The sequence below is a fragment of the Octopus bimaculoides genome, chromosome 25 (assembly GCF_001194135.2).
Source record: "Octopus bimaculoides isolate UCB-OBI-ISO-001 chromosome 25, ASM119413v2, whole genome shotgun sequence".
NCBI lineage: Eukaryota > Metazoa > Mollusca > Cephalopoda > Octopoda > Octopodidae > Octopus > Octopus bimaculoides.
Window position 1 is genome coordinate 14,840,126 of NC_069005.1, and position 13,872 is coordinate 14,853,997.

Below are 13,872 nucleotides of genomic sequence, written 5' to 3' on the forward strand. Positions count from 1 at the left end.
GGGGGGGTTACCTTCCTATTATCTCGGTGTTGATTATTTGAAAATTTTATTTAAAAATAACTTGGACTAAGTGCCTGCAAAAGTTTGAACTGTATATTAAATAATCATTAATCCTCTTCTTAACCATATCTGAATGGATTTAATAATAATAATAATAATAATAATAAATAATTTTAAAAAAACCTGTTTTCTTGGTCAAGTTTCTATTTGTATATACAAAGATAGGGTATGGGTAAAGACCCCCTTCAGTCATGAATGACCATAGGATTGCACCTAAAAACTTACTCTCTGAGGCACAGGTCTGAGCAAGGTTGTTTATGGAAGTCTAGCAATTGTCCATGCATACCAAGGCCAATACAACTTGGCACCAGTTGCAACTCATTTCTTCAGCTGAGTAAACTGGAGCAATTTGAAATAAGTGTCTTACTCAAGAACACAATACACAACCCAATCTGGGAATCAAACTCTCTACCTCATGATTGTGAGCCCAACGCTCTAACCACTGAACCACGTGCCTTCACAAATATACAAAGATATTCATGTACAAAATATCGTAAGCTAGATTGTAGCAGTTGTTGTTTTGTTTGCTGAATGCAAGCAAGAGAAAGTGCTCAGCGCAGGCTACATGCTTTACAATCTGGTCATAATAAAGAAGCAGTCAGGCACAATGCAACCACATGCTGCCGAAAGAAGAGCAATTGAGAAAATAGCAGCCCTAACTGCAGCACAAGTTATTTCAGGTTGTATGATATTTGGATAACACATAGGACAAGTACATTCAGGATAATTTTCTGACACCTCTATGAGTAGTATGTTTGAGATAATACAGAAAGGAGTTAATGAAAGGCTGTCATATAAAAATGAAAATACATAGTGCCTTCATATCAGAGAACTTAGAAGAGCCAACTGTTGAAATAAGATAGTTCCTGTTCTTTGTTTGACTATTTTGTTTGTTTTGCATACATCCTAGTACTTTGTCAGTCTGTGTTTTCTATAGGTATAGTTTTTCTTAGAGGTTGGTTGGACCATACACTTTGTAGTAATAGGAATAAATGAATAATTTAATTCTGCTCTCTAGTTTTTATTTTTAAGTACAAGACTTCTTTTTTTAACCCTTTAGCATTTAAACTGACCTTATCTGGCCCAAATATTCTACTTTTTTTGTGTTTAAAACAGCCAGATCTGGCCTCGCCCATCTACCCTACAATATCATTCTAAAAACAAACATATTGAAATCCTGAAGCTATGAGATAATGCAGGATTAATTCAAAACAATGTGAATAATAAATAAGCATTACATCTGATGGAGTAATTTGGATGCTGGGGTGGGGTACTTTTACTCTCAATTACTGATAATTTCCTTGGACTTGTTTGTGTATTTTATTCATAATCATTGTAAATGGAATATTAAACGAAGCATTTGTTCCTACATAATTTAAATACATATAACTCCTCATATCTTTTTGGAATTTTCAGAAAATTTTTATGAATTTGTATTTTACTCACAGGAATTGACACAACTATGAAAAGTTTTTCAAAATTTTTTAAATCAAAGTTTAAAATATGGACAGTCTGAATTTTCAGCTTAAATCCCAACAATAGACCACTAAATGTGTTTATGGGGAGAAAATTATTGAAAAATCATCTATACATCAGACTGACAAACGATTGAGTAGGGTATGAGGTGGTCATGTGATGTGCTAAAAATAGCTAAATAGCCCTTAAATCAACCACAAAATTATTTTTTGCTTTTGGTTTTTGCATAATCATACAAATTCTTATGTGTAGAATACAACTTCATGAAAATTTTATGAAAAGCAAAATGGTTTTGAGGAGTTAAATGGTATGCTTAAAGCAGAATTCCACCAGTATGTCTATATCAACATAGCTATGTAAGAGTACTTTGAACTCAATTGCTTTGTCTGTATGACAGCCATATTATAGCCAGTTTGGATGCTAAGCTTTAATTAACTCGGATTTAATAGAAGTTCAAAATGGTTTTTTATTCATGTTCAACTTGACGATTTGTAAATATGCAATAGAAGACTTTCTATCTGAGCTCTGTTAAATTAGGACTGAAAAAGAACTATCTAATTGTCAGTGTGTACTCTTTATAATTTTCTTTTCTTTTTTTTTTATGTGCATTATCATTGGCTTGCATATCTCCATACATTTCTCTTCTTACATACCAATATTTTACATTTCCTGAGCGGTGAAATATGGTGTTAATGTTCTTTAGCTAGATCGCAACAGCTGCCTGACAATTTGTAAACCACTTGTTGGCAAACTTCCACTCCAGTGCTTTGTTAGAGAATTGCTGCTAAACAGCTTAACTGTGTTCCAAATAATAATAATAATAATAATAATAATAATTTTTGTCAGCTTCTCCTAAGTCAAGGCTGCTTAGATGTTTGTGACTAGTCTGCTCCGTGGCTCTACAAATTCTTTTGAGGATAGAATGCTGCATATCTCTTGTCTATAGTTTTAGGCAAACTTACTTGGCAGTTATTTTTACCTGTGCTTACTAGTGATGTTATTTAGTAATTTGTTGTTTTATATCTTTTGCTGTTCCTTTTGTTAGTAATATTGTGTTATTCATTGAAAGGTTTCATTAATTAGTTTATTAGAAATCATTGTTTTGATAGACTTTTTAAAAAATCTTTTATCTTTTCCTTGTTTCAATCATTTGACTGCGGTCATGCTGGGGCATTGCCTTGAAGGGTTTTAGTCAAACAAATCTACCACAAGACTTGTGTTTTCAAGCTTAGTACTTATTCTGTCTCTTTTGCCGAACCACTAAGCTATGGGGATGTAAACACACCAACACCAGTATGTCAAATGATGAGGGGGGGAACACACACGCGCACATGCACACACACACACACACACACACACAGTCTCATTTCAGTTTCTGTCTACCAAATCCATTCTCAAGGCTTTGGTCAGCCTGAGACTAGTAGAAGTGACTTGCCTAAGGTGCCATGTGCTAGTGGGACTGGACCTGGAACCATGTGGTTGGGAAGCAAGCTTCTTACCACACAGACATGGTGTGTGATAAGACTGTACAATTTATTTCAAAATCAAGTGAGTTTTACTCTTGATGAATTTAAATAAAATTATTTTAATATTCAACATTATTTTTCTTCCTTTATTAAGTCTTTGCATAATTGTTTCCAATTTAACCAAATCCAGAAATTTAGGGGTGGGGATTAGTCAACTAAATCAATTCCAGTACCTCACTGGTACTTTGTTTATTGACTGTAGAAGGATCAAAGTCAACCATGAACTCTGACCACAGGCATTTTGTTTGGTACTCTAATGCTTCTGACCACAAGCATTTTGTTTGGTACTCTAATGCTTCTGACCACAAGCATTTTGTTTGGTACTCCAATGCTTCTGACCACAAGCATTTTGTTTGGTACTCTAATGCTTCTGACCACAGGCATTTTGTTTGGTACTCTAATGCTTCTGACCACAAGCATTTTGTTTGGTACTCTAATGCTTCTGATCACAGGCATTTTGTTTGGTACTCTAATGCTTCTGATCACAGGCATTTTGTTTGGTACTCTAATGCTTCTGACCACAGACGTTTTGTTTGGTACTCTAATGCTTCTGACCAGGCATTTTGTTTGGTACTCTAATGCTTCTGACCACAGGCATTTTGTTTGGTACTCTAATGCTTCTGACAATTTTTCTTCCTTAAACTTATTTTTATAAATAATCTTTTCAAATTTTGACACAAGGCCAGCAATTTTAAGGGATAAGGAAGTCAATTACACTGACAGACCCCCCACCTCCTATCTTCTGCTGATATTTTATCAACCCCAAAAGGATGAGAAGCAAAGTTGACTGTGGCAGCATTTGAACTCAGAACATAACGAGCTGGAAGAAATGCTGCCAAGCACTTCATCTGGTGCAGTAATGGTTTTGCTAGCTTGCTGTCTAAACTTGTTAAATATTGGTTTTAAATTTTGGCACAAGGCCAGCAATTCTGTGGTAGGCTGTAAGTCAATTACATTAAGCCCATTGTGCAACTGCTACTTATTTTATTGACCCCGAAAGGAGGGATGAAAGGCAAGGTCAACCTCAGCAGAATTTGAACTCAGAACGTGAAGACAGGCGAAATGCTGCTAAGTATTTTGTCCGGTATGCTAATGGTTCTGCCAGTTCACCTTAAATAATAATAAGTTTCAAATTTTGGCACAAGGCTAGCAAGTTCAAGGGAGGGGTTAAGTTGATCATAATGACCTCAGCACTTAACTGGTACTTATTGACCTGGAAATGATGAAAGGCAAAGTCGACCATGGTGGAATTTGATCTCAGATTGTAAAGAGAGACAAAATGCCGCTAAACATTTTGTCCATTGTGCTAACAATTCTGCCTGCTCATAATAACAAAATATTGTTATTGACCACTCCTATCAACTGTAAATCTTTTAAGACTGACACCAATGTTTTGAAATTTTCCTATCCTCTTTATTTATCAAAAAGGTGACTGAAGCTACATTTTAAACTGATTGCTTCTAATTACTTTTTTCTTCAACTTCTCAGCAACCGAAAAACTTAATTGCTGTAACATTTCATACATTGAGGTGCTAGTTATAGAGTAGGATCTTTTTTTTTATTCATGTAATAATTATGTTTGTCTATATAATAACTGTCTAATACATTGAACTACCTCTGGTTTATAGTTATTTTAATTGTATAATTGGCTTTCATTTTGCTATTTGTGAACAGCTGTACATTTTAAAATTGGTTTTCAATGCAAAAATATTTTAAGGATTTGTTCAAAGAACTTAATTTTTTAATCTAATTAAGCCAAGCTTGTCTACAACACAAATGAGAATCAAAACCAGTTATTAAGAATAAGAACAAACAGCATATTTTCCCCTGGAATCAAGAATAGTTCATTGAGTCTTATTTTGTTGTTTTGATTTAACATGTACGAGATAGAAATTGGTCCTGTGAAGGCAGACAAGCACTAATAAACTAGGTTAATCTAAACTGGCTTTTAGATTAACCCAATTTATAGGTGCTGTTAGAATGGCTTACATTTTAGCTGTTTCTAGTTGTTGTTTTTTTAAGATTGGCCTACATATCTTCCTTTTGTTCCAGTTTTGAATATTAGTTTTATGAAAATGCTTTGTTCATAAATTACATTGGTCAGTCATGCTTGAAAATTGGAAGTGGTGATGTTAGATTTTTTTTTTTTTTCTGTTTTGACACATGTTAATCTACTGTAGATGTTTTTTGTTCACTTATTTCTATTTTATAATTTCTTCTTCAGTAAAGGCTCAGAGATTTAAAACCAGCTGCAATTTTTTCTTCCTTAGACATTAGTTGTGCATGTTATTTATACACCTTAAATTGTATTAGAAGCATTGATATTTAGCAGAATTTGTTCTTGAGAATGTGTATTTAGCAAGTTAGTTTACTCTACAAATGCACTGTGTAACGTCCCCAGCAAAGACGTTCAACATCCAAAACACAATCTACCTAGCTGTTATCAGTGACACTTTCATTTGCTTTTTGAACCTGAAATCCTCTCATTTCAGAAGTGATTTCTCTTAAATGTTTAATCCTTTAGCATTTAAATCAGCCATATCTAGCAAAACGTGTTTTATGCTCTAACTGGCCTGATCCAGCCTCTTACACCTACTCTGTGGTGTCATTCTAAAGATAAGCAATCATTTGATTGAAAACTCAAAGCTGTGAGATAATGCAGGATTAATTCAAAACAATGTGAATAAATAAGCATTACATTTGACAGTGTAACCTGAATGTTGATGGGTTTAAATCCTGAAAAGATATTCTTTGGCATATCTCTTCGGGTTTTGCTTTTGTTTTTTATTGTGGCAGTGGAAGTAAAGAAAACTAAAAAAATAATTTGTTCTCAATCTATTTACCATAATATACATAATTAAGCTATGTCTATTCTTTTACCTGGTTAATATATTTTATATATTACATTGAATTTTTTAAATGTTTATTAATGAATTGAGCGAAATTTTTTCTACTTTGAGACTGAATTGTATCAGAAAACCAGTTATTTTAACATCTTATCTTAAATAGGACCACCATTATATATCTGTACCTAATGTTTAATACACTTTCTTTTTTGAGATATTAAAATGGAGTTTGGTATATTCAACAGATCAATGGAACGACACAAACCCTACAGACTTAAAGCAATATGACAGAGACACGCTCTTGGGCTTGCAGAATGCTTCTGCCTCCTTGAGCAGGCCTGAAAATCTTCCAGATCTACCTGATGTTATTTTGTCTGCAGTAAGTAATTACTTTTTTCTTTCGAACATTAACCTTTATCCCAATGTTGCTGGTATGATAACAGTGTGTTGCTTAAGTTTGGAGCCTACAACTTCATTTCAATTTCTAATTGCATCCATTCCCACTTATGGGTTGCTGAAGGTAAGGAGAAACCATCTGTGTTTAACCTTGCTTCATATACATCGTGATAGTATCATGCTTAAGACTAACTAATGAAAAAAGGGTGAGGGGAATGTTTGAAATAAAGGTAATAGTGGCTGTAAATATTAGAGATTTCAATGACTTTAGAGGAGTTGAAAGCAATGGGAAATAATATGCTTAAGGATATAAAGACTGCATATTTTCATCCAAATCTTTCTCCATGTGCATCAACAATTCTTAGACATTTGTTGAAAATGTTTGTTTTATTTCCAAATCTCATTCATTTTTGCTGTTTGTATTGAGTCTCTTTACCAACAACTATTTGTAGCTCCCACCCCCATCACTTGTTGTTCTGACTCTCTACCCACTCAGCCAATGATAACTTATTTTACTAAATTCATCATTATTTTCTAAATTGATTGAAACTAAGGCACTGTATTTCAATAGAAATATAGTATCAAAAGGGTTATTTGTCCAGAGCTACAGTCCAACAGATAGCAGATTTCTGCATTAGATCAAACTAATAAAATAACATCCTTTTCAAGCCAAAGTTGCTTTTTTCTCAACTTAATTTTCATCATCATCGTCATTGTTTAACGTCTGCTTTCCATGCTGGCATGGGTTGGCTGGTTTGACTGAGGACTTGCAAGCCAGAAGGCTGCACCAGGCTCCAATCTGATCTGGCAAAGTTTCTACAGCTGGATACCCTTCCTTATGCCAACCACTCCAAGAGTGTAGTGGGTGCTTTTTACATGCCACCAGCACGAGGGCCAGTCAGGTGGTACTGGCATCGACCACACTCGAATGGTGCTTTTTACATGCCACCAGCACAGGAACCAGTCAGGTAGCATTGACAACAATCACACTCGAATGGTGCTTTTTACGTGCCACCAGCATGGGACTAGTCAGCTAGCACTGGCATCAACAATGCTTGAATGGTGCTTTTTTACATGCCACCGGCAAGGGTACCTGTCAGGTGGTACTATCATCGGCCACGACAACGACTTCACTTGCCTCAACAGGGCTTCGCAAGCGCAGTTTATTACCCAATGATTAAAGATTACTCCTAAATGGGCTGGTTATGCTACACTGGCATAGGCCACAGTTAAGGTCTCACTTGGCTTGCCAAGTTTCCTCAAGCATAGCATATCTCCAAAGGCCTCAGTCGCTTGTTATTGCTTCTTGAATCCCACTTCATGCCAAGTCTTCCTGGGTACCCCCTTCAATGCTTAATCCATTAGCATTTAAAGCAGCCACATCCAGCCTAAATATTATAGCTATTTTATGTACAGACTGACTACATTGACTATATCCAGCCTCTCACACTTAACATACCATGTCATTCTAAAAATAAACAAGCACATCATCAAAATCTCAACACAGAAAGATAATCGCATGAGTAATTCAAAACAATGTGAACAAATAAGCATTGCATTAGACAGAACAGCCTGAAGGCCCGTGGCTTGATGGTTAAGGATATTCATCTCATGATCATATGGTCAAGTGCAATTTCCGGCAATGTCCTTGAGCTCCAGTCCACTGGAGTTGTACCTGTATTTCAAAGGGTCAGCCATGTCACATTCTGTGTCCTGCTGAATCTCCCTGAGAACTACATTAAGAATACCTGTCTGTGGAGTGCTCAGCCACTTGTACATTAATTTCACGAGCAAGCTGTTCTGTTGATTGGATCAACTGGAACTGTTGTCTTAACTTTGGGAGTGCCAGTCTAATAATCTGAAAAGAAGTAAACCACCTTTGGTCATGGATGACAATGGGAATTGCACCTAGAAACTTACCCTCCGAGGCACAAGTCCGGGCAAGGTTGTTTATGGAAGACCAGCTGTCGCCCATGCATGCCAGCTTCCCCCCTCCATGCCACCAGTGTTATCTAAGGGAAAGGCAAAGGCCAATACAACTTGGCACAAGTGATGTTGCAACTCATTTGTACACCTTAGTGAACTGGAGAAACATGAAATAAAGTGTCTTGCTCAAGAACATAACACACGGCCTGGTCTATCAAACTCATTATACCTGATTGTGAGCCCAGTGCTCGAACTACTGAGCCATGCACCTTCACCTCTATGTAATTACTAATTTAGGGAACTTTCAATATTGGGTTCTTAGCTTCCCAGGATTAACTACAATTGACACATCTAACACTATCATTAGTATTAGATGGTGAGCTGTATATGTGTTGGCTTCCTGTTTTTGTTGTGTTGTTTTATGGAAAGTAGGAGTACTCATCCATCCTAAAATTCTTCGGCTTTCAAACTGAATTCTGATCCTCTGTTGATCTACATTAGCACAACTTGAGTTTTACTATTTCTTAATCAAATACTTTCCTTTTAAATATATATTTCATTGTTTACTTGTTTCAGTCACAGGACTGCAGCTATGCTGGGGCATCGCTTTGAAGGGTTTAGTCAAATAAACCAACCCCACTACATATTTTTTAACCCCTTGCAGACGGGAAGCGGTACTGATCACACTGAAACAGTGTTCGTGTGAGCAGTGTGATGTCTCGCTCAGTGTGGCACCATTATTTCAAATATACCACACTGAGAAGAGTCTGTAAATACACTATAAAATTATGTAGTTACTGAGCGGCCTAATACCAGGTACACAGCACAGACTGTCAGTACTAAATCCGTCTGCAACGGATTAAGTCTATCACCCTCATTTGCTAAATGTCTTAGTTGTGGGGATGTAAACAAACCAACAGTAATTGTCAAGTGGTGGCGGAGAGGGATAAAAATACACACAAATATGACAGGCCTCCAAACAGTGTTTGTCTACCAAATTCACTTGTAAGGCATTGGTTGGGCCAGGGCTGCTGCCCAGTGAGACTGAAACCAAAACCATGTGGCTGCAAAGCAAGCTTCTTAATCACACAGCTGTGTTGTTGTTTTTTTTTTTTATTTAATGATTGTTAATGATATACTCGTGTTTAGAGTATTGCTTGATGTTTCAAGTAATGTTGCTGTGATAGCATTGTAACCAAGAATCTTCCAGGACAAAATGAAATCCATTCAGTGAAGTTTACTGTTTCAGCTACCTTCATTGCTTGAGTTATGATTTCGTTTCTTGTTTCTGATTTAGCATGGTTTCTATGGCTGGATGCCCTTCCTAAAACCAACCACTCCAAGAGTGCAGTGGGTGCTTTTCATGTGCCAGATACGTAACTCTGGCATCAGCCATGACTACGATCTCACTTGGTTCAACAGGTCTTCTGAAGCACAGTATATTGCCATAGGTGTTGGTCATTTGTCATTGCCTCCGTGAGGCCCAATATTCATAGGGTTCTATTTACATGCCACTAGCGCAGGTGCCAGTTAGGCGACACTGGCATCAGCCACAACTGGAACCTGGTGCAGCTTACCAGTTTTCAGTTAAACTATCCAACCCATGCTAGCATGAAAAAAAAAACAGACGTTAAATGATGATGATTTAATGAAGTTTGGATTTACTTTCAAAAAGTGTTGTTTATTTCCCCCCTTTTTTTTTCATGAACTTATTTTTCTTTTATAGCCTTTAACTACTGTTACTTCTGGAGTAGGATTACAAAGCAGTGGTATGACGATTGGTTTGGGAGGAGACAAAGGCATAAATACAGACTGGAGGAATGGCAATGACCCGTTTATTCCATTCTATGTCAAGTCTGCACGATCGGTATGTAATAGTTTACTTTCTGCATGCATAATATTAAAATGTTGCAATCAGTTTTGGGAAATTTCAAATATATAATTTAATCATGATATCTTATAATCTAATCATAGGTCTTTTTGGTGGGGTGGGGACATGAAATCGTATTAATTCAGTATAGGCGAGGCAATGGTGTTTAGCAATATTAAGATATTGCTCTGGTTTAAAATTTGCAAACAAGGATTGTTAAAATATAGAATATTAGTTAAAAAATGGTATTAGTCAAATTACTGTAAGGCTACCTGTAAAAATTCTGAGTCTGCTGAAGATTTGACAGTGTTAGAATGTCCTGTGAAATGCAAGGTTTCAGAATGCTTAGGCATAAACTAGTCTTCAGCTACAAGTACTTTGCAAACAATGTTGATAGCTGCAGTCGTAATATCTAAGGCATAATGAAACACTACCTGAGTGACTACGTAACTGAACATAAAAGTATAAATCCATTTGCTGATTATTGAAAATGCTGGAAATCTGATTCAACTTGTTGATCATGCTACTGTTGTTAGCTTGTTGCAAAGGCTTTACCCAAAGGCCTGGTATATCTTGTTGCTGGCCCTACTGTTGCATGGGTTTTCTCAGCACTACAAGCCAATAAAAATCTTTATTAATTGTATTATGACACTTGTCTACAACAATGAACTGTATTTCTTCATGCTGCAAAACCTGGAAAAGAGGAGCAACTGATGTCAAATATTTCAGCCTTCCTCTTTCTAGCTCTGTTTCTCAACTGGATTCAATATGGCCCTTGAGAGTCCATATAAGATTTTGTATCTCCAATAAGTTAGTTGTACTTCTTCAATACACAAGACATTTTAATAATTATTTTTATATGATTTTTTTTTAAACATCAAATGATTATGAGTGTCCACAAGTAAGACAGGAATCAAAGGGGTCCAGAGGTAAAAAAATGGTTGAGAAACTCTGGTCTCACCACTAGTTGCGTCCAGTATCACAGTTGGTGTGAGATGAGCATATAAATGAGTTTTAGTCTGGAGCTAACTATTTTTAGCCGTATATTCCTTACTTCATTGTTGTTTGTATTTAACTCGTTTTTTTTGTTTTTTTTTTTTTTTTTTTTTTTTTTTTTATTATACAAATTTCAGTCTGTTGGTGGTGTTACAAAAAGAGGTAGTCAACAAGGGAAGAAAGAAGTGAAAAACATTATCATTCAAATTCCAAAAGAAGTGAAGTTAAAGACCTGTGAGAATGCTTGGTTACCATCGTCAAAGAAACCGCAAATTGTAGTCGATGATAGTGGTGTTGATGCTGTTGTGAAGCGAGTGCGAAGTATACTTAATAAACTCACTCCACAGAACTTTGAAACCTTAGTAGATCAGATGGAATTAATTCTTATTGATACTGAAGACAAACTTGGTGCTGTAACAGACCTTGTCTTTGAAAAGGTATGGTACTATTATTGTCTTGATGGTAATAACTTACCACAAATGATATTGTCTTTAGATGTTTATATATATATGTGCAGCCGTGGGTGTGGTTGAGTTTTCTTCAGTCCAACAGCACAGCACTTTGGGTGTCTCTTACTGTGGCCTCAAGGTGACCATAGCCTTGTGTGTGGATATGGAAACTAAAAGAAGCTATTCGTGTGCACACGCCCGCACACACACTTCTTACTGCATGAAGTTTTGTCAGTGAACAGGTCACAGTTTCAAAACGAAAATATTTTGACACAAATTAAATTTAAATGTTGAAGTGAATCTAATGGTGAATCTAATGCCTTATAAGCATCTTCCACGCTGCAATTGTTTATATATATGATTTGATCTAGTTTCAGCTCATGAGGTGTGGCTACATAATTTTACTTCACTAATTCTTTTTAGAAATTGACATTTGATGCATGAGGGAGTTTCATGCCGCTGCCCTCATCTGCACTTCTTGCTGCGAAGTTGGTTCATCTGGGACACTTGACAGATTGAGGTCTAGTTTTGTTTTCGAGACACATCCACCCCATGTAGGTTTCTTGGCTCCTTCAGGAGGATATTGAAGAGCTGTGAGCCTTTAAAACCCAGGCTGTTGCAATATCTTGTCTTATATCTTGATGGCAAAGTTGGAGTCTTTGGCACTATGCAGTGGTGCCCTGTTCTAGCATTAGTGTAACTCTCAATGCTAAAGTTTGGGACAAGTTCCTCTAGGATCTTCCAGATGTATATTATGGCATAGAGACCATATTCTTTGTGTTGCTTTGTCTCTCAGGAAAGGAATTTTAGTCCTGTTACTAAGTGTTAAGTCTTCTGATGTTCAGTAAGAGCACCCATGTGATATCAATGTTGTTGTTCAGTGGTGTCCACCTTGGGTACATTTGTCTATTGGGGATCGTCCCATCTGTGAGATTGATGTAGCCAGGACATTTGCTGTACAATCTTTTGTGCCAAGCACAAAAAAGACTGTTCAGCAGCTGCCCTTTCAACATGTTGATAGGACTGGTTTGTAACATGCATTACATCTGCATATTTCTATTTTGGGGCAGGTGGTACGTGATCCTTTCCTTTTGGCAGGTAGTTTCCACCCTGTTTCATGTTAGTGGGCAAAACGGCAGACACCTTTCATGTAGAATTCACATATTTGTGTATGCCGTCTCTTTTTACCCTTTTTGTTGTATGGGTAGTCAGACTTGCTTCTTTCTTCGGTTGTTTCATCTTTTGTTTTCATTTTTGCTTCTTTTGGTTGTCCTTTCTTGACTCTTTCACTTACTTGGGGTTTTTTTTCCTGGCGGGTTTCTCACTTATACCTTCTTCTTTGTTTCCTTGAGTGTCTACCGAGTGGGGGATCATCTTTCATCTACATACGTGCCTCCATCCTTGTCATCTTTGCTCTGTTCATTAGCAAAGATGCCATCAAGAGTCCTGATGTGGGATCTTATGAGAGCGTAGGAGCGTATAAACTCCTGCTTCTTTCGCTCTTTCTGTGCTAAAGTTCTTGAGTAGCCATAGGTCTTCAGTGCAGATGTAATGATATTATTTGGGTTATCTCCTTCAACACAATGCCTGGCTCTCAGAAATAATGTCAGTTCCATGCTCCTCCAGTTTCTGGATGTCCTTCATATATATATATATATAGACACAGACAGACATATACAAATCAGCACAAAGCATAAGGATGCAGAGAAGCATCAACCTGCTAGAAATAAGAGCTAAAGTCTTACATTAAAGCACCAAGATAACAGAAATAACAGTAGGTGAGGAAACAGAAAGAAATAATATATTCAAAAGCATACCTATGAAAGATTATGCTGTTTAGGATATCTACATACCTGTTTGTTTGTGCGCATGTGTGTGGGCATATACATATATATATGTATATATATTATATATACATGTATATATTATACTAGCAGAGCCACCCGGCGTTGCCTAATGAAATTGTTGCTTATTGGTACTTGGAAACTTTTACGATAATTAAAATGGGGATTAAATGAAAAAAATTCACACAGCGAATATACCACGTTATTGTTTCACTGTTATATACACAGTTATACTTTGACGCATGTCAGTTGAAAAGTGAAAGTGTAATAGTAATACTTACTTTAACACTCAATGGTTTTACACTTTTGTATATGACATGTACGTGCTTCTTCATATACTATGTTTTCTGTCTTGCCATGTTTATCACTGAGAATGTAGAGGTTCTTTTCATCTCCAACTCTAGAACATCCAACATACAGCTGACCATGTGAGAAGCAAGGTTGAAGGAGGTTAAGTCCCACCACCTTTAGAGATTGACCATG

General features: G+C 36.5%; 1 protein-coding gene across 5 annotated transcripts in view; it reads left to right on the plus strand.

Moving 5' to 3' along the window:
* LOC106871259 (eukaryotic translation initiation factor 4 gamma 1) overlaps window positions 1-13,872 on the plus strand; it is a 91,040-nt gene that overhangs the window by 45,955 nt on the left and 31,213 nt on the right. For all 5 annotated transcript variants that reach the window (XM_014917619.2, XM_014917620.2, XM_052976720.1 and 2 more), the window contains 3 exons: window positions 6,154-6,287; window positions 9,957-10,097; window positions 11,234-11,533. In XM_014917619.2, coding sequence (XP_014773105.1) covers window positions 6,154-6,287; window positions 9,957-10,097; window positions 11,234-11,533 — 575 coding nt within the window. The remainder of the gene's footprint in view (window positions 1-6,153; window positions 6,288-9,956; window positions 10,098-11,233; window positions 11,534-13,872) is intronic.